Source organism: Trachurus trachurus (assembly GCF_905171665.1).
Source record: "Trachurus trachurus genome assembly, chromosome: 6".
NCBI lineage: Eukaryota > Metazoa > Chordata > Actinopteri > Carangiformes > Carangidae > Trachurus > Trachurus trachurus.
The window spans coordinates 26,795,991-26,821,609 of NC_139897.1; the positions used below are offsets into that span (position 1 = coordinate 26,795,991).

The following is a 25,619-nucleotide window of genomic DNA, read 5'->3' on the forward strand; positions in this document are numbered from 1 at the left end:
TTTTTCTCTTGAATTTTATTTGTGCAAAGCAGAAAAGTAGATTTACAGCCAAGATTATTTCTATGCAGTTAACCTGAAACAGTTTTCTTTTATTCCAATGTATGCTTTCATGAATGCATTCGGTAAAGCTGCATAGATAGCAAAGGTTATCACTGTGAGTCACATGATAATGTAGTTAAGGCTGCTATCAAAGAACAGAATCACTTTTTCTTTTAAACAAAAAAAAAGTGTATTACATTAATATACATTCTCAAGAATGATAAGGTACAAGTTTGTGTTTCTTTATATTTGGATAATTTTAGCATGAGCCTATATGTTTTGTTAGTGAATATTACATAGATTATAAGTTTAACCATTAGTGAGTATGTTTGTTCTCTACTGGGGACAAACTGAAGTTTTACTGAAAGATCAAATCAATTAGATCAACATATTTGTTATTTTGGTCACGATACTGAGAGTTAAGTAACAAATATGGAATGTACTATAGCTACAGACCATGGTGTCCATTTTTTCTATGACATTTTTTTTTTTAAGTGAAAAAAATATCATGATGGAAATAGCAAACAGTGAAAGCTCAGGGCAAATGCTGACTTTTGATACATTACAAAATAAAAGACATCTTCTGGATAAGAAAAATACAGAAGATACAATGAGTGATAATGAAAGGGGAAAAAGAACTAACATAAAGATTATTGCCTCATGAGAGATGTACCAGTAACATTTTTTAATTATAACAGTTGTAGCATATAGTAGAGGTATTACAAAATAAAGATAAAACTATACATGAACATTCAAAAACAATGTAACGAAGAAATATACAGTAAAATACATTTGCATGTAAAACTAAAACATTTCAAGAACTAAAAAGTCACAGTTATACAACCCCCAAATGTTTAAACATGAAAATACTCAAGTATATATAGTTTCATACATATTTTTAAATGATTTCACTCAATGTGGTAATCAAATCAAAGTTGCCACAGTAGACATTCAAACGCCTCTGGGTGGTTCCAGTATCAACATGTAGGGATCATTTTTAGCTTTGCGATCCTTTTCAGCTCCCATAGATGTGTACACTCAAACACTGTGTCTCACAAAAATTGAGATAATGTACAACTGTACACTTCACAAGAGTCACGTGTTCATTTTGGGGTATAAATCCCATTGACTCCCAGGTAAACAGCGAATATACCCTGACGTATCGATCTGCTACAACTCAACAGGAAGGAATGACCATGGATGTGCGTGCTAGCTGTTGCGGTGGTTGCACAGCTTTCATGGGTGGCATCGCGGTCGCACCCCCGGCACAATGTCATCATCACATTAATCTTCCAACAACATTTCAACTCCAGCAAACAAGGGTAAAATAAAGTGTTTCAAACCAGTTTTGTGTCACGCAACACAGATATCTTCGGTTATGGAGACAACGACTTGTTGAATATAAGCTACTTGCAACCCCAAACAGAGATTGTCCAATCAAGGCATAACATATAAGCAACGCAAAGAGTATCAGTACAGAGAATGCCCTGTGGCAAATTTTTCATCCCAATTATGTGCTTCGCTTTTAGCCTCGGCCTTTTAGCATAGTCTCATGTATGCAGCTATCAAGTGCATTTTTAAAACCCCTTTTATGGAGTTCTTATTAAATAAGAGCTACCTGCAAACATCAACAAGCTATAGGTGGAGGCAGCATTTTCACCAAACACACAGCACTAACGTTAGCTTAATTAGCTAGCTAGCTACTGCAAATAAAAATGGTCACTGGGTCCAAATAAGAGCCCCATCTTTGTCTGTAAAGGAATCATTACTGTAAAAGATCTGTGTAGAAATTTGATGGTGATTTTGTCCTGTTTACATTGCCGAATGCGCACTGTGCTGAAAGCCCGGTCGAAATCTATGTGCCATGGACAAAAAATGTTGTGCGCGCTTTGATAAACAGGTAGATTTTAGACAGGTTTAATCAGTTTGTTCTTCCTCATTGGGTAACACGTGTAGACAACTTAAGTATTTAATGGAAACAAAGCGCTACCGTCACCGTTACCATTCGCAACCAAGTCCGACAGGCACTGCCAACTGTAGTGGCAAGTTGAGGAACTAGCTAAGGAGGAACGCTAACATGAAAAATCTGCTTTCCACCAAAAATGTGAGAAGTGCCAAGCAAAGAAAATAAACTAAAACTCAAAACATACCCAGTTCTCACTTAAAGGCAAAGTGAAGGCTGTGGTAACAGCAGGTGATGTATCGTGAGTGTTTGGTGCACCCTTTAACGGGGTGAGGTAGAATCAAGCTACCCTCGGGATGTTTGGACGAGAGGCAGCAGGACAAAATAGTCACAGTTTTCACTCTCCCATGTCTAATATTTAAACTATTTGGGTTTGACAAGCAGATTACCACCATTTACTGAGCTCGCAGTAGTACAGAGTGGTCTTGGTCACATTTAAACGACTGCCCCCGTTCACAGTTTCTGTCCAGCTACAACTTCTTATCAACGCAAAACTCAGATGTTCAATATGTTTCTGCTTAATTGTGTCGTTAATCTGGATTGTAGGTATGATAATGAGTGAAGCTTGAAGTTGGCAACCAATAATGCCACCAAATAATCCATTCCCACCATAAGGAACCATTGTAATTGAAGTTTCCTTCAATGTAGTGATAACATACAAAAGTAAGAACGCTAAAATATATTCAGTTAGCTCCCACGTCTCCTAGAGACTTTAGCAACATTTCCTTGGCTCATAAAGCACAACTGGAATGTCTGTTTGACTACATTTGACAATCCAAATAATACCCAATGTGTAAGATACAGAGATGTGGATCTACTCGTCATAGTGATCCATATATCAATAGCTTACAAACACCAAACTCCGGTTGGTAAAAAGAGGTTGAGAAAAAGTCAGAGTACAGCATTTCTAGTAAGGATGCAGCACACAGAACAAGACCTAATTATAATGGAAATACCTGAAGTTTGATGTCTTTGATTTGGGATTTTGGTGGAGTTTAACCAGCCACGCAACTGAATATGCCCTGGTCTGAAGAAAATGTCAAATACAGCCATTTAAAAAATAAAAGTCAAACAAAGCGCAAGTAGTGCAGACATCAGTCTGGCCTGTTTAACAAGTAATGACTCCACTAGCCAACGAGTTAGCCAAATGAGTTTAACCTCAATCCATCTCCCTCCATCTCAAACCTTTGTGTTAGTGATGATGAGGTTCAAACAAGTCAGAGGCAGAGCAGTCCTGACTAGTGATGGTGTTTAGTACAAGTCAATGGTTCTTTTCTCTTTTTTTTGGCTTTCAGGGAGTTACACAGTGTAAACTTCAAGCTGCAATGGATTGTGGAGCGTACTTTAAGCATCCTAGCCATGTGATCAAGTTTTGGCTTTGGTAAAGCACCAACACTAGCCAGCAAATCCTTTCGAGGCAGGGGGGTGAGTAAAGCGTGGATCGTGGTAACTTTATCAGTCCGTGTGTCCTCCTCCTGCCATTCGGCTGAACATGTTGTCAATCCATCCAATCGCCTCACTGCATTAGACGGCCCAGATCTTCTTCTGCCGGAAGTAGGCGTCAAATCTGGCTTGGGCGTACTCCTACAACACAGCAGACAAGCAGTAGACACAAACACGTTATTGATATGTAGATTAAATGTAGATAGATAAGATTGCCATTTGTGTAAAACATTGAAAACATTCACAAAAGAACTGAGACTTTGCAGAAGCCCCATTGGCAGCAGTTACAGCTTTAAGGCTTCTTGAGTCTCTACAAGCTGGATTCGGGTAGGTTATCCCATTATTCCTGGCAGATCCTCTCACGCTCCATCAGACTGGATGAAAGTGTCTGTGAATTACCATCTACAGGTCTCTCCATGGATGTCCTATGAGGTTTACTCTAAGTCTGGCTTTTGGCTGAGTCAGCAAGGACAGACAGATTTGTCCTGAAGCCAACAAGGATTGTCTCTTGGCATAGTGCTTTGGGTCACTGTGGTGCCGAAAGGTGAACTCCAGTCTCGGATACTCTGGAGCAGGTTTTCCTAAAGGTTTTCTATGAGAAGCACCTCTATAACCATGATGCTGCTACTACCATTATCTCAGATACCTTTAAATGCGTTTTTTCAACTTCCATGTAACCACACTACTGTAAAGGCCTAATCAAAGCAGTGGTGTTGAGAGCAGGCTCTCCCATCTCTTTAAGGACTTCTGGAGGCTAAGTTTGCCCGGTTACCCAGTTTGGCAGGATGGCCTCCCAAGGGAAGAGTCGTGGCGGCTTTAAAATGTTTCCATATCGCCACTTTTTCTATTGGTTCCATATCCTTGCCTCGATTTATGCCTCATCCCAGTGTTACTGCAGATGTCCACAGTTAAGACCTTGAACTTTGTGGTTTGTTTTTTGTCCTGACATGCACTGTAAAGTCTGAAACCTTACACAATGTTTGTGTTTCCCACCAATGAATTAAATTTTCCATGACTGGACTCTAGGGGTATAACTTCACACAGTAGTCATGGTTCAGTTCACACCATGGTTTGCAACATCACATCACAAATCACAAATGCATTGCAGACAGCTGTGCAGCGCTGGAGTAGTTTTATAAAGAGATTTCAGTTGATTCAAATATGTTTTCACTTTGTCGTTATGGGTACAGGTTTATTCGGAAATCCTCTCTTTTAACACAAACATAAGCACAAAATATAAAGGAAATAAAATTTTTACTCACCAGGTATCCGAACTGGATGGTGGAGAGCCGGGCCTGGATGATGGACCACAAGCCCCAAAAGAAGTGGGATGCCAGAGAGAATCTACATGCAAAAACACAGCAACAATGTGGTTTGCACTTGTTGTTGTACCTCTCTATTGTGTTGACTTGTTTTGAGAATACCACCACACTCTGAGCTCACCTGTTGACCTCAATGTAAAGCTCCTCCTTCAGTTTCATTTGGTCCTCTTCACTCAGGTTGGCGAACCCTCTGTCCGACTCGCGCAGGTAGTTTTCAATGAAGTGGAGCTGCACAGAGACATGACCAGTTCAAATGAAGTCAGCTATAGTCCATAGGTTAAACCAAATCACTGTTAAAGGATAATTACAGTTTTTTACAATCTGGACCTTATTTCTAGCATAAAATACAGTACGATCATCTACTCACCCAGATAACTTTCGTGTCATTACAAGTCGTTCTGATGAAATTAGATCCAGCCGAGAGTCGCGTATATCCGTATAATGCGAGAACACGAGGCAGCGCAATGCAGCCTCTAAATAACACATTATCCGCTGCGAAAGTCGTTCATTTCACCAATATTTTGTTATGATAGGCTAGTGCTATTCCCCTCCGAGCCCGTGGTGGCATGTTATCAACATCCATGGTCTGTAGGTTGACCTACTAACCTCTGACTTGGATGATGCTTGATGCTACCGCTAATGCTATGGTTCGTTTCTGCGTGTTTCTGACTTGTCAGAACAAAATGAGCAGCTGGATGAAGTTCAGCTTCCACAGGCTTCCTCTCCGCAGCCTGGACTCACTAAAGCTCCGGCTAGTTGAGATAAAAATGGACCTGAATGCCGAAGTGGAATGATTATTATCAGAATGAGCCGCACAGCGTTCGGAGATGACGTCATCCAGATCAGAGGTTAGTAGGTCAACCTAGAGACCCCGGATGTTGATAACATGCCACCACGGGCTCGGAGGGGAATAGCACTAGCATATCATAACAAAAATATTTGTGAAATGAACGAGTTTCGCGGCGGATAATGTGTTATTTAGAGGCTGCATTGCGTGCCCCGTGTTTGCATTATAAGGATATACGCGGCTCTCGGCTGGATCTAATTTAATCGGAACGACTTGTAATGATGACACCAAAGTTATCTGGGTGAGTAAATGATCGTATTTTATGCTAGAAATAAGGTCCAGAATGTATTAACATATACTGTACATACCTGCTGGGCCTTTGTGGGGTAGCTGTCGGCACTCACTCTGAAGAAAGGAAACTCTTCGCAGGTGTAGTCGTACATCCACTCACAAAAGTGGTTGCCAATATCGAATCCCCTGCAAGATAAACAGATGGAACAATAAGAGATGATGACTGGAGTTTGGAGGAGTGAGTGAGCCTCTATTGTTTTCACGACACGTGTGGGTCTTTAATAGGTTGTTGGACCGGCCTCTGTGCAGTCATGCATTTGAACTGTCCCATGTTGACACTGCAGCAAAGACACTTTTTAAATATTGTTTGTTCAGGAGGACACAAGACTTTGTCAGGGAGGGTTACTCACAGTTTGCAACGAAGTGCATTTATGGGGGTAAAAGTAGTAAAACTGAAGCTGATTGGACGAAATGTGATTTGAATCTGTTGTTGGCACTTGATGAAACCAGATCATCAAAGTCTTTAGGAATAGTTCTCTGATCGGTTCCAGGATGTTGCGACATCTCTGCCAGGAACAAAGTGGTTAGTGGAGCAGCCAGCAGTCTATTTTTCTTTTCTAGTTTCCTATTCAGGCAAATAATGCCCTCATCTATATACCCTCATCATGAGATTAAAATTAGAAGACTTGGACAGTGGCTCTATGTTATCATTTTCACATTTTGCCCTTGCATTTTTATTCCCATGCTGCTATCAGCAGCTGGGAGATCTTTTTCCCAACACAAAACCTCCCTCTGCTCTGGCTGGGGGAGTCTACTGTATGAACTGGACACATCCCCCTTTTCTGTTTCCACTTCTAACCTATGAGGGGGAAAAAAAATCTATACCATGTGTGTCCATTTGTGGGGGGGGGCGTGTTCTTCCTGTAAACGCATGTACGCACATGTGCTGACATGTTTGGTATGTGTGAGTAGGCAGTCCTTTGTGTACGGAGGGGTCACATGTTCACTCTGCAGCATATGAGGAGACTTAAAGGGGCCACGCTGGTGGGAGCTGCAGGGAGGGGGGGGCGGGGAGTGGGAGGAGGGAGTATTTCTGTGTGTGTGTGTGTGTGTGTGTGTGTGTGTGTGTGTGTGTGTGTGTGTGTGTGTGTGTGTGTGTGGGAGAGATAAAGAGGGGGAGACTTTTGTCGAAGAGACCCACAGTGTGATTTTCCCATGAATCTGAGGAGACTCGAAGGTGCAGAAATAAACGCTCCTTCAAGATCTGCAATCACAGCAGTTTCTCCTGTCCTATTGAGATACATTTTTCCCCGGTCCTACTGCACTGTACTGTACTGGAAATACACGGCACCACCTCCAGTAGTAACTACGACAGATCTTTCCATCGCCTCCATCCTGTGCTTCCTTATCATCCTGCCAAATACTGGTTACATAACATCTGCAGTGAATATTTCAACAGGGGGGCGGCGGCGGCCATGATTTGTGTCCGTCAGAGGGAAATAGCGATGTAACACAGACACAAGCCAGATTGCATGCTTTTTTTTTCTGTCCTCATTCTTCTTTTTCCTTTTCTTTTTGGCTCAATATCTAGGTCTCTCTCTCTCTCTCTCTCTCTCATATATCAGCCTCCCTTCCTCCCTCCTTCCCTGTACTGCAGAGCCAAGGTTGAATAGGAGAGGGATAAGCTAGCAAGATGATGAGAGTCTGTCACGCAGCACAGGCAGCAGAGGAATGACTCAATAAATTATGAAATAATCGTATAAATAATGTGATAACATGCATAAATGAATCAATAACTTGTGGAATAATAACAGTATGATAAAATCTAATTCAAATTTTGTGCAAATGCTTGAAGCTGTACATATGATGTAGGACTTCTTCAAAATTACTTAATCAGTGTTGTCACTCTCGCTGACTTAAGCTAACTAACCACAGTAGCTGTAGCTAACTATAGCTACAGTAAGTGATATTATTGATAGCCATTGTTGCTGTGGCCTGGATTGGCTGAAAGGCGAGTGGGCAGTGACAGTGAACTGAGGTGGTCGCTGGAAAAATGTCATTAACATCGATAAATAAATAAATAAATAATCAAATTACATTAAAATTAACGGAACCACAAAACTCAAAAATGTTGCTGGTTCCAATGTACACTATTTATCCATATGATTATTCATCTAATTATGGCAGCATTTACTTAAATTAAACAAATTCAGATTCTATAGAAAGACCTATTGACGAGGTGGATCAGAGTTACAGCGTGACTTTATATTTCAGGCTGCAAGATGGAAGATGAGATTCAGAAGATTTCTGGTTATGTAAAATGTGTTGTATAAACTGGAGGGGACGGACCAACAGCACTAAAAATATCTGCTCTATTTACTGAGAATTTGCATGAAAGTGGAGTCTCACAGTTCGACCGATGAGACGACCGGCCGCACACAGTTTAATAAACAGAGCGAAGAATAACTTTGGCACAGGGACACGAGTTGCCCACCCGGAGTTACTGCAAACTTCCTTTTTCCTCCGTCTAGTTTCATTTCTTTGTGTTAACGTGCCGAGGTCGACTCAGCTAAAAAAAAGATTCATCTCCACATTTTCAAATGTCTCTTTTTGGTGGCCACAAGGAAACTGCAAGTTAACAAAATACCTCCTCTTTACACGCAATGACACAAAACACCCCGCTGTAAGAGTGTATAACTGGCTTCCAACACTGGGGATTCAACTTAAACAAGTCTTAAAGGTATAAATCCAGTATTAATATGTGAATACAGTAATGACAAACCTACAAACTGCTTCAGATTTGCCATTTGCCATGTCATTTTTTTAGATTACTATGTAATTTCCTGCAGCTGAGCACTGTCATCGTGGAAGGAGTCACGGTGACTTTCACTGAAAACCAAATTTATCTACAACTACAAATAAAGTAACCTGACCTGACCTGACATGACTCAAACTAGAGTAAACAACAGTGTTATTTGCTGGGGACAAATACAGCGTTCAGAAGTCAGACGCTGAATCTGGGACTGACTCAAACTGAAATCCAGTGTTGACAGTTCAATTATTGTCTAGGAATTTGTGAACGATAACAATATAACACAATTCTGCCACATTTAAAAGTTTGTAGCTGCTTGACTTACCTGTAATTGTAGCTGCTGTACTCGAAGTCGATGAGCATCAGCTTCTGTTTGTCTGAGGTCTGACGGTCCTTCAGCAGCAGGATGTTCCCTGAAGGCAGCGCACACACAAGAGTTTTTTGTTTGGACAATGGAAAAGCTAACAAACAGCATAAAGAAGTGAGAAGTGTTTGTATGTTTTTTTTTACCTTCTTGACAGTCATTGTGGCAAAACACGACAGGAGAGTGGGTGGAGTCCAGTAGAGACCTGATGACACAGAATTCAAAAGATTAGATGATAAATTAGGAGCTGTAAACTTAATGCATCTTCACACTGTATCTTAACTAACATGATACACATCAATGTAAAGCCACAAAATTCTTATTCTATACTTTTGCAAATAGTTACCCCCACTCACAATAATAATAATAAAACAGGGCATAATAAAAAATGAAACTGAAATGTCTGGAGTGTGGTCACAGTTCTTCGGGGACGACAGATGGTTACACAGGATTAATGACGTAAAACCACAAGAGCAGCTCAAACGAATGGCTTTATCCCTTTACATTCCCAGTGCTACCCTACATAGCATGAGATGTCTTGAAAGGGTTGATGTAAATGCTTTTATTTCTGCTTTTCAAAATGCAGATTTCAAAAAAGGCGACTATTTTAGTAACTGATTGTGTGCAATGTTGCGTTTAAAGAGTTTTTCTGAGGTAAAACACCATCAAGGAACCTACATGTCATGTTAAGCTATAGCTACATCGTGTTACGTAACACGTGCTGTGTTTATGTGTGTGTGTGTGTGTGTGTGTGTGTGTGTAGGAACGTACTTGAGCTGATCCATTTCCTGTTGGAGGTTGTAGCTCAGCAGGCGGTTGAAGCGGCGTAGGTGCGACTCTCTGGTGAAGTTCAGCCTCATGACTTGGCTCAGGTACCTGGGTAGAGCATCATGCACAAACACACAGTTACTCTTAACTCCCTCTGAATACAATTTTACTCTCTGGATGTAGAAAGGTGAGAGCAGAGTGATGTCAGGATCATGTGAGAGATGACCAGATGCCGATGACACTGACTCACTGATAGTAAATGATGCCACATCTTGACTATTTTGTGAATGATTGATTTTTTTATGGCTGAGTTTTGTTGCTTTAGCCTGATAGCGGCTGAAGTTTACGGTCAACTAGTGGTATAAAAGTGGTGTTAATGTAGGCTAATTAATGTTAGCTGCTAATGTTAGCCAACTAGCATTGATATCTAACTAATCTGTAGTTAGCGTCAAAATGTTTGTTAACGTCAACAAATTACGCTAGTATTGTCAGTTTAAGATAATGTCAGTAGTATTATTAGCTAACTAATCTTATTGTACACAAAGTAAATCTTTGCTAATGCCAAAAATTAAACATTGTAATCTAATTAAGTTAAAAATAATGCCAACTAATGCCAATGCCATTGTTAGCTAACAAAACTAACGTAAGGCCTAAAAATCCATAAATTACAGTAGTTTTGTTAGCTAATTAATGTTAGCCAACATCCACAAATTAAAGTAGCAGTAAAGCAGTGAAGTAAAGTAAAGTAATTATAAAAAATGCAGTGAGGGAAGAGTGTCACTGTTTTTCTGGCGTGAACTGAGTATCTGAGTTTTTGTTTTATTCTTATATTGTATATCTTGTATGGGCTGATTTTACACGGCTGCTACCTTGGCCAAGTCTCTCTTGTAAAGAGATTTCCAATCTCAATGGAATTTCCTGGTTAAATAAAGGTAAATAAATAAACAAATAATGTCAAGTTACATTATGTTACTGTAACTAATGGCAGTAGCATTAGCCTAATCTTAGTCACATTACTAGATGACTTTATTTTCATTTAGGTACTACAGCTTGGTTTCCTGTTTCAGTCGTCAGACAGTAGATTTGTTTGAAGTTTGAAACAGTTCCTGTTGCTGCTGCCATAATAAACTTCAAGGCTAAAACCGAATATGGAGACGCCGGATATGAGGAGTTCAGCATCTGTGTTTGAATCATCTGAGGAATTTAACACTCACATTTCACTTGTGAAGTAAAATCCTGATGAACTAATCCCACGTGAACCAGAACAAATGACTAACGATCATATTACATAAGACGGGAAACTTTAAAGCAGGATTTAGGACCAGGTCTAAATCAGTGGAGTAGGACGATGGACTTTACCACCACACGTCGATAAACATTTCACAATGTAAACCATGTCAACCCGTCAGAAATAAACTTGAAAGAGACTCGGACGGAAGTGCATTGATAAGGGAACCGCCACCTCATCGATAGCTAATCAGTGGTGTAATGTGTTTTCTTGGAATTCAAACTCTCCAGGTCCAAGACTCCAACAAACCCAGTTCATGAGCTTCCTGATGTCTCTGAAGACAACGCAGAAGAAACAAGACACGACAGGACGAGACAGGACTCGAACGACTCACTTGTCCATGGTCCCAAAGAGCCACTTGGGCTCCTTGTTGAAGGGCATCCTCATCCCATGAAACTTGGCCATCTTCTCTGCCACCTCGGCCGACATGCTGGGGATGCCCAACTCGCACGTGTCCAGTTTACGGCTCTGCCAACAGCGATATTGTCATTGATTAGTTTATCTGTTAGCCTGAAGTTCAACAATAGCACCACAACCAAAATGGGTTAAGATAATCCAATAAGATCTTGCAGATTCGGGGTCGTTCTATGATGAAATCAAAACTTTAAAAACCTGTTACATTTGGTTTAATGTCCAGTTTAGCCTACTGATATTATGAAATCCTATTTGATAGTATGATACTACCCATGTAAAAATCTGTGTATGACTTGTATGCTCTTCCACGTGTAAAATGAATTGTGTAACACGGTGTAACATCAGATGTTTCATGGGTTATAATTTTCTCTCTACATTGATGAGTCACAGATCATTAAATCGTCACACACAAAGAAATATCAAACCAACAATGGATCATTAATTCCTGAGCTATAGGTGCTAAATGTTAACATTCACACCAAATGCCAAAACACACGTCATTCCAATGAACGAGCCCTGGAGCTGCATTTCTAGAATAATTTATCTACCAAGTATTACGTGTGGTAATTTTCCTACATAGTTGGATTTGGGACAGCTGGTCAGAGAAAAAGTCTCTAACCTCAGTAGTTTTTGGTATTTTTTCTCTCTCTCTCTACCACAGTTGTTTCACAATGACAGGATTAACCTATAGTGGTGTTCCTATTATTTTGTCCCGAGCCATTTAAAACAATGTTACGTAACTCAACAATATGGAAACAAACAGGGTTACTCACAGGGACGTACTGCTCCAGTCGGCCCTGAGGGAAAATACCGTACAGTTTTGGGCCCAACTCTCTCTCCGCCAAGATGGCAAACATCACACTCTCCAGCACCATGGCCTCGGCGCCCTGAAAACACACAACAAAAAGAAAAGAGAGACTCTCACAACAGTTCAGCATTTAGATATGGGAGCAGTGAGTCTACACACCACCACAACGACCACCACCATCACCAGTGCTGTAAAAAAAAAAAGACAGTGAGGAGACAGAATAAGGAATTAGTCAAGGAGCATTTTCTGGTCACCGTGTCTGGAGAGGTGAGAGTTGGGAGTGAGATATGGACTGAAACAATTCTCCTGTCAGCTCCTTTCACACACTGAATATGTGACAACAGTTGGTTGGTTGGTTGGTTGGTTCGGGTTCAACTTAAGCAAGTCGCTTTTTGGCTTTCGAGCTTTTGAGTCTCTGGGTAACATCAAAGGCCGGTACAGGAGCGATTCTCATGACAACAGTGAACAGGAAGCAGAAAATGTCACTAAGAAAAGGCTCATCGCTCACTCTCACTGTTGGATGGTGAAATATGAGTAACGTCAAAGTGCTTCAGTAACCCCAGTAGTGATTGTCTGCAACCTTTGTTTGACAAAAATACACATTCAATTCTACTATGTATTTAACCCTTTATAGGGAACTCATTTAAGTAGTCCGTTTTTCAAATGAAGTACTTTGTATTAGTGTATATAAAGACTATTTAAAAACACAGAGATAAAGTTAAAGAGGAACTATGCTCCATTTTTACCTTAATTGAACAACTTACAGAGTAATTGTGGTGGTAAAATAAATGATTTGTAACTTGTTACAGGGAGAATGGAGGCTCTCTGCCTTCCACCTAGCGTCTCTTGGCCCGAAAACCAACTTTGCAAGATCAGAGCTTCACAAACGTGTCCCCGTAACCCGTAAACTCTCGTTTATGACAGATGAGACTACACAAATATACACATTGTAACACGTATATGATATATAACGTTATCCACCGCTCCATTGATTGCCTCCTTGCCGGCTTCATTAAAAACAAATGCACATGGCGGGAGGAGGGTTAGCAAAACAGCGGAAAAGTGATCGGACTTGCATAGTTCCCCTTTAAAGGAATATTTATCAAAACATACAATGTGTAAAAATAAATGCAAAACCTCTTATTCTTAACTTAAGTACTACTTTTTTTTTTGTCAAAAACAAGTTGCCAATTGTGGTCACTTGCCTGATAAAGGTTTAAAATAATGAAATGCACTTTGTACACAGTATGTTTTGTGAATATTCACATTTGTACACGCTTTATCACGTTAGTGCTGTCTGTCCTGATAGGCAGTGAAGTACAGTTAAAGATTTCTGACGACATTAGCAGGGTGAAGGTTTTAGTGTGAAAGAGGCTTGGGTGGCGACGCTGTGTGTGTGGGGGGGCAGGTTGAGGTGAAGGATGGAGGAGTTTGAATGAGGGGACGAGGCCGAGGCCGAGGTCGGAGGTGGTTGGGTTTACCTGTCACAGTGGTGACACACACACAACAGCTCGATTAAAAAACCTCCAGGAGGAGTGGGCGCCCTCGGTGGACCAGTCACCGTTGAAAGGGTTGAAGCAGAGCGGACAGCCTTGTCTCTGTCCCTTTATCTTAAGACACAAACAAAATTCACACACCAACGCACGTCGCCCGGAGCCCAACAGGAGCTCAAGGTTAACTGGGAAACCTTCTTCTCGCCAACGCTTCGCAAGAATGTGTCCCAGAGACTAAAACTGTGCACGGACTTCTCATCCACTTGTGTGTGTGTGTGTGTGTGTGTGTGTGTGTGGGAGGGGGGGGGGGTCTTCTTACAAAACAACACCCTCAGCTCCAAGGCTGATTCATTCTGTGGGAAAGTGGAACTCCAGCTCCAGTGAAGTGAGTTCACTGGTCGAGCTGTCACAGGATGATTAAAGTTTTTTAACGGTTAAACACAGAGAGAGAGCAGGAAGCTGAGAATAAATCATATCTGGAGAAGCAAAACAATTTGGTTTGTTTTGTTAAATTTCGGCTAAGAACCCTAGCATGTAGCCTGTAACACGCAAAAGTTGTTTGCTATGTGATTTGATTTGAGTTCATTAAAATACGATGAATCATTTTAATTTCTTGATGTTGCTGTTGACGTGTCATGTTAATGTGACATCACCCGAGTCCTGTGGACTGTGGACAGTGACTCTTCAGAATTAATTCACATGATATCACACAATGCTAATCCATGAATTACACCCAGATTAATCTAATGAGTTGTGCGTCACAATTATTCAGGTTGCAGTTAATTATAATGACATGTTTAGTCATGTCTTTAGTCCTTTCTTTATTTAACTAACTTTATTTTTATCTTTGTTTAACTGGATGTTATTATGTTTTTTTGTGTGTGCTGAAAATGATTTAAGATGAAGGTGATCACATACAGCCGCTTTCCAAGGTTATCTATCTCTTTATGGTTGTAGTAAAACGCTGTATTGCACTTTAACCCTATTACAGAAAAACCTTCAGACAAATTGGTGCAGAGGAAGAGATTTTGGATCGGAGCTGCTCAGATGTGTTGGCTACGAGCCAGGGAATGCGTTTCACACTGACCGTCCAGCAGGAAACCGGCTCAAACAAAACAGCGCTGCCCAATTTGAGACCTTCGAGATGTTGCACATGACTGTGAACCGTGCTGCAAGTTCATTTCTGGGAAACAAAAACAGTACTGATCCACCTGCAGAGAGGCGCAAAAAAAAAAAAAAACATTCACTGATATGTCTGCTGCTGAAGAGCCGTCAACAAGATCGTTGAGGCGGCGTCTCACGTGTCTTATTATGATCTGAAGAGGGCAACTTGTAAAAACAGTAAAGACTTTTTCGTCAAAGAGCGACCTGTATCCCAGTTGGCTCGTTGCCAAATGATAGGGAACTAATTAAGCTGCAAACCATTAACTCACTTAATAGATAATTAATCAAGAAGATATGACATGACATTATAAAAGCAACTTTGTACTCACTAAATCGATTAATTGGCCTCTACTTCTTTCAAGAACTGAGTTCTGTCATCTGCAAACAATCTACACCTCCGTATTTAATCACACTGGGCTAATCAAACAAAGGGGTCTGGACATAGTTTATTCAGTAGATCTCAACTGGATCAATCAACAGTTAAAGGGATAGTTCAACATTTTGTCAAATAATCCCTATAGTCATAGGTTCGTTACCTTTAATTGTCGGTGCAAGCTGTTTTTAGAACACCGGAGCAGAGCCGTGAGCTGCTCAGAGCTACGCTACGGAGGCTAATGGGATTTCTTGGTTTCTCTCATCAAACTCATCAAATACACAATCCAACAACTCCAAAATGCTCTGGTGGACAAGTTGTGACCTGCACATTCACCACGCTATGAGATAATAATGGAACGTTACGAGACAGAGTTGTTTTAGAGGCAAATGCAGAGACTGCTTGCTGAAAAACTGCCCCCAACGCAATCAGCTGTTTTGCTTGAATTTACCTCTTAAACAACTCTGTCTTGTAAAATCCAGTTATTATCTCATAGCGTGGTGAAGGTGCAGGTCACAACTTGTCCACCAGAGCGTTTTGGAGTTGTTGGATTGTGTATTTGATGAGTTTGATGAGGGAAACCAAGAAATCCCATGAGCCTCCGTAGCGTAGCTCTGAGCAGCTGGCGGCTCTGCTCCGCCGTTCTAAAAACAGCTTGTACCGACAATTAAAGGTAACAAACCTACTGCTATGACTGTAGGAATTATGGCAATGGGCATATTTGCCAAAATGTTGACTACCCCCTTTAACCTTCATTTTCAAAACAAATAATCACTCCAGAAACCGTTTTATTTTCCTCCTATCTTATCTGCACAACATCTCCATCAGCATCATGCTACCATCGCTTCAACATCTTGAACACATCGAACATCTGTCTCCTGCACAGTGAGCTGCAACATTCTTCTTCATTCCCAGGGCGTCAGCTCAGCGAACACTCCCGTCGGTTATGTAACGCTTCATCTGCACACTGCTGATCACATCCAGTTTAAATTCTCCAACATGACTTATCCACATTACCATAATCGTCTTGACACACATACAGGCAGACGACGGCCGGGGGGGCCAGCTGGTCGCCCAGGGCAACCGCAGAGACTCGAACTCCCGAGGGGTCGGATTAGAGGATGTATCCCTCCTCTGAAGGGTTTCACAGAGTCACTGAGTGCATCATGGTTGATGCACTGACCCAGATCTACAGCGGCCTGGCCCGCATGTGGACCACGTCTATAAATTCAGAGCTTCGCTTGCTGCTTCTTCGGCTGCGTGCCAAGTTAACGGTCGGATCAAAGTGTCAAGATAGGGATTATCAAGTCTGTGCATGATCCCTATTAAAGTGATAACCTTTGCAAACAAGCCTCCGTCTTGGCGTCCGATGACAGAGCTTTTCTCTTTTAGATCTATGCCAGAGATAACAACGTGTAATAATGCATTGTTTAAATTATACCAATACCAATTTATACCAATATTTGCACTGTGCTGCTGATATAGTGAATGGAAGTGATCAGAAACACTGGCTTCAGATCTGGTGTATGTTTTTTTTTTTTTTTTTAATTTAATAAAGATAAAAACTGAGCTCTGACTCAATCTGCTTCATCATGAGTGGGTGGGTTTGGATTTGAAACAACCCATCGTCATCAGATCCTCCATTGACTTGCTATTTAAAGGCTGTAACAGTGTCCCATATTGACCCTGAACGCCCCACCTGACTCTCTCTCTCTCTCTCTCTGACACCCCTCCAGGCTTCCATCAACCTCTGTTTCATTTCCTCTGACCTATTTTTAAATGCTACTGTTTGTTTTCGCAGCCTGTTTGATTTGGCTTCCACTTTCCCAGACAAAAACTTCCACTCGGTCAAAAATGTTAATTCTCAACCAGTCCGATCATAGATGTGTAAAAAAAAAAACAACACCTGTCACTCAAAGGAGCCATGCCAACACATTCATGCAGAGGAATTCAATGCAGTGAGTTATATAATAGTTCACATCTGTGCAATTCCCATAAAGACCAAGTCCGTGTCGGAAATCACTCACTACTCACTGTATAGGGGAGCATAAAGTGAATACAGTACACCATTTTGAAGTGCTGTCCGAATGTATAGTGAGAGTTTATATACCCTAGGGCCTAGATGGTGGACCCAGAGTATCCCACAATGCAGTGTGAAAAGTAGTGTGCAGGCGACGCCGACGACGGTCACTAACCATTCATTCCAGAAAAATGCGTACTCTTTATGTGATTGTTGCGGGCAAAAATCCTTGATTATGCGGCACGTTTTCTTAAAAAAATGCGATGGAATATTCAGGATATTTATGCAATTTTGTCCGCTGAAATTGCACGAATTTGCAAAAATTGCGGGAACTTGCAAAAACTGCAGTTTGATGAAGAAGAAAAAACTGACTTCCTATGATAACCAAGCATACTACATCACAGAAAGTGAGAAATTAAGAGGGGGGATTGACACGCAGCAATGGGACTGTCAGAGGGTCGCTGCAGCGGCCGTGCTCTACCAAGACATATGACGCTCGTGACTCACCCCCAGTCGTCAGCGCCGCGGTCACCGGAGCTGATACTGGGAGCATTTACACCGGGCGCGCCGTGTCATGTCTCGGTTCCACGGAGCGCTTCAGTGCCGGCCTGACGCTGCTTCATTATTGCTCCCTATTTGTCATGCAAACAAGGGGGGGATGGGGCTGTCGGTGAAAAGAGAAGGCAACAATGCCACACTGTTACATGTTGTAGTTGCCACTACGTTGGCTATTCCAGTTTAAAAAATAAGAGCGTCAGGTATGCAGCAGGACCAGTGGTACAGCGTCCTAGTAGCCTCGTAAACCAGCCGCTCCCGGAAATGCAATTCATTTCATTTCTGAGGGAGAGTCTGGCCTCATCCCCGTTGTAAGCGTTTGGCCTGAAACCCTCAGAAGGCCGAGCCAATCAGACCGACTGGTGCAAAGCCCCGTCACTACACCAACTTGCTGATTGGCTGAATGGGGTTGTCTGTCAACGCTACTACTCCCGCCCAGCTCCCGCCCACCCCAAACGCTTACAGGGGGGATGAGGCCAGACTCTCCCGAGAAATGAAATGAAATGCATTTCCGCGAGAGGCTGGTTTACGAGGCTAGCGTCCTACAGCGTCCTTCCGCATACATTTTAGCCCGGTCGTCACCAGAGTTTTTTTAGTTTTTTTAAACGACTGGAGCATGAGCCGAGTTTTCCTCCTCGACCTAGCACAGTCTCATCGGTGCATTTCATTATTATAAACTTCAACCTGAAAGCTCTCTGTCCTCAGACTGTCCACTACAGCATGTGTGGCTTGTGTCATGAGTGTGTTACAGAGTTCGATATGAATGTTCACATCAGTCTTATTTGTCAGTGCTTTGTTGTCATGATAGGTGCGCCGTGTTTGTATCGGATACAATACAAAGGCTTGCCTGACACCTAGGAAAACAAAGGACTTGTATGTAAAAATCCGATGTTCAGCAGCAGGGAACAATATTCACAGTGGATCTTTTTTTCATAACTTCCACAACTTTTTTCATTTTTTTTTTCCCTCAACCAAAACTTTCGCGACCCCCGTGCAGTACCTTCGCGGACCCCCTAGGGGTCGCGGACCCCCTGTTGAAGACCTCTGCCTTAATGCATTGCGATTGTCCCGAGAGAGAACAGACAAGACATTTTATTCTAAAAACCCTATCAGACGACACTGATCTGGCATGTTTTAATTGTACAACGTAATTAACTGCATGTTTTGTTTTTTTTCATTTTAACCAATGAGCTCACAATATAGTCCTATAGAATTCCTTATATATAGGGAGTATAGTAAATGAGTGATATCCGACGCAGAACAAAACTGGTTGAGTAGCAGATCCGGACGATGTCACACAAATGACTAGATAACTATTCTTTGTGCCAGGTGACAAGGAGCCCATTCCAGTGTGGGCTCCACCTTCAGTCCGCTATAACTGGATACCATTATATAGGAATTTCAACACTCCTTCCTCCCACCCACCACTTCCTGGTTCCTGCTGGATAGGCGCCAGAAACTTCCTCCAGTAAATCAAAATGTTTCATCTCAACCATCACACATCACTTTCAGTCTTGACAGCTGATTCGGGATCGGGTTGCTCAAACGGTCACACCCAGGCCCCCGTATCAACGCCACCGCTCTGTTGTTAGACACTTAGCAGCTGGCCGTGGAGCCATGCAGCAGCAGCAGCAGCGGGTGCTCTATGAGCTGCCGACAGCTGATGCTTTAACCTCAATACTTATCTGGTCTGTGATGTGTGTCAGTAATCCAGCCGAGGGGACGGACTGCTAAGAACAAACCAGTCACATCCACCTTAACTGAGCTGAACCACTTTTGTCCCAGTTGTCTGGGCGCCACAGTGAACTCATGTCAAAGGACGGAGATAAGGACTTAAATGACGACGTTGGACTGTTACGCAACATTCACGACCACCCATGTAACGATAATGTATATGTAAAATTAAAATACAGGTTAGATAAAACATCATTACATTGATGTAACTTTTGAGGCCTCAGTGCATCAACTTGTAATTTTTGGAGCACAGATTATAAGGAGGATGCATTTTTATAACTATCCCTCATAACTTGGTTATTAAAGTATTGCAACCTTGACATGTACAGGGTTTTTAGGACCAAAATCAATGATAAACCCATTATTAGCAGTGTACAGTCAAACCGGAAACCTCAGTCCAAAGTGTGTTTACAGTTTAGCCTACAATGTGCACTTTAGACGGTTTATCATTTTTATAAATCTGAAGCTGAAAGGAATGGATCAATATTGACTGGTAATATAATTAGAGGGATTATTAAACCATTAGAAATAAATGTGTGCAGGTCTAACTCTCCTTTATTCTCTCTCCTAATTTCTGCAGCAGTATTTATCTGCACCACTGGAGATACACGGCCTGTTTTAAACAGGAACATTAATAATGTATGGACAATGCTTTGCTGCAGCTTCTGTTGGTTTTATGAAAATAAACAAGTGCTGGTGAACAGATGGCGACTTTTTCAATGGTATAATGTCCTGCTCATAGATTTTTAAAAATACAGACCGTCAACACCATGGAAGTACAAAACCCTATCATCAATTAAAAGAAAACATTGAGTCGTATTCATAGGCACAAATTAGTTTTTTTAAGCAGTAAATGAGTTAAAGTACCGTATCTGTTTGTTTTTCACTCTTCTTTGTATCAAATTTGTATCAAATCTGTTTCTGACACGTGATCTGCTGCAGTGACATCTGAAATCACCCCACAGGGATTAATACAGCGTCATCCAATCTGATGATCCAAATAGGATTTACTCTGACCAGACAGTGCTGCTGCTGCTGGAGAAGGTGGATCTGTGCGAGCCGAGGCCATCCTGAGACACGCTGACCCCGGGTCAGTTCTCCGCATTAGCATGACGGTCGAGGACACTCAACCTTCTGTCGAGCAATCGAGCCGCAAGTCTTGTCAGTATAACAGCGAGCGATAACAACAGGCTGAGTGGCTGAATGGCTGTCTCACCTCGATGACATCACTGAGGAAGCCGTGAGTCAGCCTCGTCATGTGAGGGTCAACGGTTGGGATCTCATGACATGATGCAGGGTGAAGGAATGTCTAAGGTCAGAGAGTGTGGGGGTTGGCAGTGACTCTGCTGCATGTGTCGCTGTCGTTGTGCTATAGTCATTTTATTGTATTGCTCCTGCTGAACTCAATTAATAAGGCCCTTACACACCAGGGACGTGATGAATAAAAGACACAAAAATCAGGTGGTTCCTTGCCTCCACGTTGTATCTTAAAGGGATAGTTCAACATTTTGGCAAATTGGCCCATTGCCATAATCCCTATAGTCATAGCAGTAGGTTCGTTACCATTAATTGTCGGTGCAAGCTGTTTTTAGAACGGCGGAGCAGAGCCGCGAGCTGCTCAAAGCTACGCTATACGGAGGCTCATGGGATTTCTTGGTTTCCCTCATCAAACTCATCAAATACACAATCCAACAACTCCAAAACGCTCTGGTGGACAAGTTGTGACCTGCACATTCACCACGCTATGAGATAATAACAGAACGTTACCAGACAGAGTTGTTTTAGAGGGAAATGCAGAGACTGCTTGATGAAAACTGCCCCCGATGGAAACGCACATCAGCGGTTTTGCATGAATTTACCTCTAAAACAACTCTGTCTCCCTCAACTTCACCTTCACACAAAACCTGTGTGGACCTCGGTGATGAGACGGGCGGAGAAGAAACGAGGAGGAGAAAACGATGAAACAAGTTTTGGGCTGAGGTAGCAGTGATGCTGAAGGTTTATGATGCTGAACAAGTGCGCACATACACACGGTGTCGGCAGAACGAGCTCGTAACAGCTCGAGAGGTCGCCACGGTGACTGCGCGCAAAATTAGGAATCATCAAACGTCTGAAATCGTTTTTATGGGAAGAGAAAATGCATCAACTTCAGAGTAATTACACTCGGATAACAACTTCCTGACATGAGTTTGGCAAATATCAACAGAGAAATGAACAATTATCACGTTGATACAGGATTCAAGATGGGGAATGCATTCTTCATTTCATGCAGTTTCATGTTTTTTTATCAGTTCAACTCATTTATGGCAGTCACGCATTGTGTCAAAGAATTAGACAGGTGGATGTTGGTAAAAACCGAACCAAGGGATGTTAGACAGGTTTCTCTGAAAGACTGAGCAGCAGACAAGATCAGAGTGAAACCCAGAGTGAGAGGAGAGTTCAGGGGAAACAAAAGAGTGTTTTTCAGGGTGTGTGGAGTGACAGATGAGATGCAGGATGCTGTGGTGACTGGATGGACACTGGATGGTATAACATCTGTGCAGATACAGAGGCTGGATGGTGAGTGACACACCATCAGTGGTTTACTTACTTGGAAGTCATTCTCTTTGTTTGACTGTCGGGAATCCCCTTTATTACAGGACATCTATCAACAAAAGAAAGAGGAAAGAACTATCCATGAATACAGGTGAAGCCGTCCATCAGCGTCCAACATCAACAACCTAACCATGCCTGCGGTGCAGACAGTACAGTATGAGTTCAGAGTTTTTATTCGAGGGGGCAGGCGAGCGTTTATTTGATCAATCTCCTCCACATATCTCCATTACTGAGAAACGCAGTTGGAAGAGTGGGGGTGGTTGTTTAATCATTAGTACCTGTGCACTCTCTGACTATGACATCTGAGTTCCTTAATCATATTAGCTTTTTTGATGAGACATCGCTAATTCCTGAGATGGCGGCAGTCGCCATGGTGGAGGACAACAGTGCCTTTTGCTCCCTCGGACATCCCGAGCAATAAAAGCCAACGGCTTCTGGCAATTTCCGCTGACTTTAGTTAATACTTAATGCAGGTCTCGATCAGGCCGGCCGGTTAATGAGCACATAAAAATGAAATCAGGCTCAGACAGACGCGCTGAAGCCGCGTCACTGTGACTTTGTCTTTTTCATTTATTTATTTATTTAGGGAGGATGGAACAAACAGCATGTGCTACAGACGACACCTCAGATTGTGAAACGGCAGCAGCAGCAGATTAGAAAGTGCTGTTTTTAGGGGAACGTGTCGTGTGTAAATGTTTTCAAGTCCTTGAACTCTTGACTCTCAGTATTTGCAGGTTGAATCAATCGAGGGTGCGACAGCGACTAAACACTTATCTGTTGCACTTCTATACGGCAGAGATCATCTGCCTTCACCAGAGGAGCCACGTCATCTCTGCAGCAGATAAACGTATCTCTGTGTGTTTAAGTGCAACCTCTGTGAAGTGTCAGAAAAGTCATTATCTTTCTGTTTTTTTAGTGCAAACTGTGGAGCAACATCAGGCCGAGCTGCACTTAGGACAGGCTAATGATGAATTTCTCCTGTTCTCGCTGTTTTTCTTTTATCAGCTGCAAATGTGCAGATTCATCCTCGGCCTCCTGCGTTTGCCCACTAATCTCAGAAACTCAGCTGACGAGGGAAACAACAGGCAAAGAGACAGACAGGAGAGGTGTTTCAACATTTTTTCCCTCCGCACTGTGTCGTGTCGTCCCGGCGCCAGAGGCCGCCGGGGGGTTTGTTGTGCTACATTAAGTGTGTGTTAACGTCTTTGTATTAGGCTGAGATTTCAGAGATCTCATACTGTACCGTGTTTTTGGGTGGGTTCACCTGGGAACAAGAGTGCCCAAGGCACGCTCCTTGGGGAAGCCTACGGCAAAGAACACATGCATGTACAGCCATGGGGGTACATCACCATGTACAACAATGGCTAACACGCACACACACATTCACACTTGCATACATTCACACACACATGTGCGCATGAAAGCTTAACTGCACATGCATACACTAACATAAGCATATGCACAGATGCTACAGATGCACACACACACACACTGGTGGCGACACATCATCACACACTCTGTTTTGTGTATTGTCTTCTGTCTTTATCAACTCAATCGCTAACACTAACATGCCCTTTAAACTCTGTTACATGTCATCACTAGATAAAACCTGAACACTCATCTCTATACTTCTACTTCAAAGGTAAACAAAGTTTGACTTTCACAACTCTTCTGTTTGTGTGTGTGTGTGTGTGTGTGTGTGTGTGTGTGTGTGGTAGAGCAGCACCTTTCCATCTACCCTATGTGCAGCTTAGCTTCAATACCTAATGAGGGGTGACTACTCTCTAACTACTGGGAGAAGCTACTTCCCAGCTACAACACAACCTTTGTGTCTCACCTCTGTGTTTGACCACTACTACTAACACAACAACAACACCAACAACAACATTCCTCAGCTGTTTTGTCAAACACAGGTGATGAGATGTGGCTCCCACCTGCAGGATGGCCCCATAGAGGCGCAGCAGGACGCTCCTCGGCTCGTCCCCGACCGCGTCCACGCTGTCGGGGAGGCTGCACAGGAAGAGCTTGTTGCTCAGACCACCCCTGGAGGACAGACAGAGGGACACACACACAGTCAGTGGACGTGACTCACTATCACATGTGTGTGTGGCACTATTGTTTTGTCATTGCATCATTGGTAAATTACCGAACACACAGCCTCTATGCACGTATAAACCAGCCACACTGTTCATTCTTTAGCATGAACTGTTGGTTTACATTTAGTTTTTTAAAGAGTAGGCTTATAACCTCATGGGGGAAAAAGCTTCAACAATAAAACATCGTCTTCATGAGGCGTTTAATGTCCTCCAAAAAATACCCTATTTAAAGGGGAAATCCGGTTTTGAAACAGAAATAACATTCATGGTAGGCTACTACATTGGTGAGTTTTTCAAAAAAAGTAAAAAGTACAGACAATATAATGACAAAGGGAGGATTCAAGACTCTGGGGAATTATGGGTGTTTTTTGCTTGTTTGCTTGCTTGTTTTTAGGGGGGGCTAGTTCCATGAATATGAATAATTAACAACCATGAAAGCCTAGAAATGAATTTATGTTACAGATATGACATGAGAGCTGCTTTGTTTTAGTGGTGATAAGTAAAATAGCCATGTCTTATCACCACAGTGCTGCATGCAGCTGCATCATTTGTATGAGGATGACATCATTATCCTTATGACTAAAGACTGCAAGGCTGGATCTGATCAACATATTTAAAATATTAGCAATAACATGATGGGAATTTTGTATTTAGGCCTTCTTTTTTTTTTTTTTTAAGTATGGGCGGTGAAAATCCAGCAGCATCATCCCAGCACTAGGCCTTATTGTCATTCCCACAAGTGAACACACTGTACCTTATGATGGTGATGTGGAAGTCCTCCTCGGCCAGGCTCTTCCAGGCGCCGTGCAGGAACTCCCGGCACCACAGGAAGGCTTTGCGCCGGGTGTCCAGGTCCGGCCGGTCGGCGCAGACCAGGTCCAGTTCCTTACAGTCCTCCTCTGTGTCGGGCTGGACCTGCAGGGCGTTCTCGGTCACCAGCAAACCCAGCGACATGGAGGGGGAGGAAGAAACCCCGTTGATGAATTTGGTTTTCATTTTTGGCTTTCTTTTTTTTTTGGAAAGACAAAAAGAAAAGAAAAAGAAAAAAAACCGAAAAGAAGGAAGTAAAACACTAATTGTCTTTGAGCTGGACGCCCCCTCCCTCTCTGCTTTATTTCGGTTATTCGGTCACAAATGCCTCTTTTTTCTTCTCTTTTTCTCAATATATTAATGCAGATGCTGGAGTTTGTTTCTTTTCTTTCTTTTATTAGTCGTTGGTAAAATGCGTGTCGTTAAAGCGCAGTTTTAAGGAGTCAGGAGAGACGGAGACAAGCAGCAGCTGCAGTAGCG

The 25,619-nt window shown here is 42.3% G+C and overlaps 1 protein-coding gene across 2 annotated transcripts; it reads right to left on the reverse strand.

The window, feature by feature from the left end:
• On the reverse strand, nucleotides 1–25,619 carry chka (choline kinase alpha). 2 transcript variants are annotated; one of them, XM_083973196.1, is made up of 12 exons: nucleotides 25,084–25,619; nucleotides 24,168–24,276; nucleotides 22,229–22,282; nucleotides 12,265–12,378; nucleotides 11,412–11,545; nucleotides 9,793–9,897; nucleotides 9,168–9,226; nucleotides 8,983–9,070; nucleotides 5,923–6,031; nucleotides 4,889–4,995; nucleotides 4,708–4,789; nucleotides 1–3,586 (listed from the first exon to the last, which is right to left on the reverse strand). In XM_083973196.1, exons 1-12 carry the CDS (start codon nucleotides 25,323–25,325, stop codon nucleotides 3,527–3,529), a joined length of 1,263 nt encoding a protein of 420 aa, XP_083829322.1. In that variant the 5' UTR covers nucleotides 25,326–25,619; the 3' UTR covers nucleotides 1–3,526. The 2 variants fall into 2 exon arrangements, with proteins under 2 accessions (XP_083829322.1, XP_083829323.1); XM_083973197.1 differs by lacking the exon at nucleotides 22,229–22,282.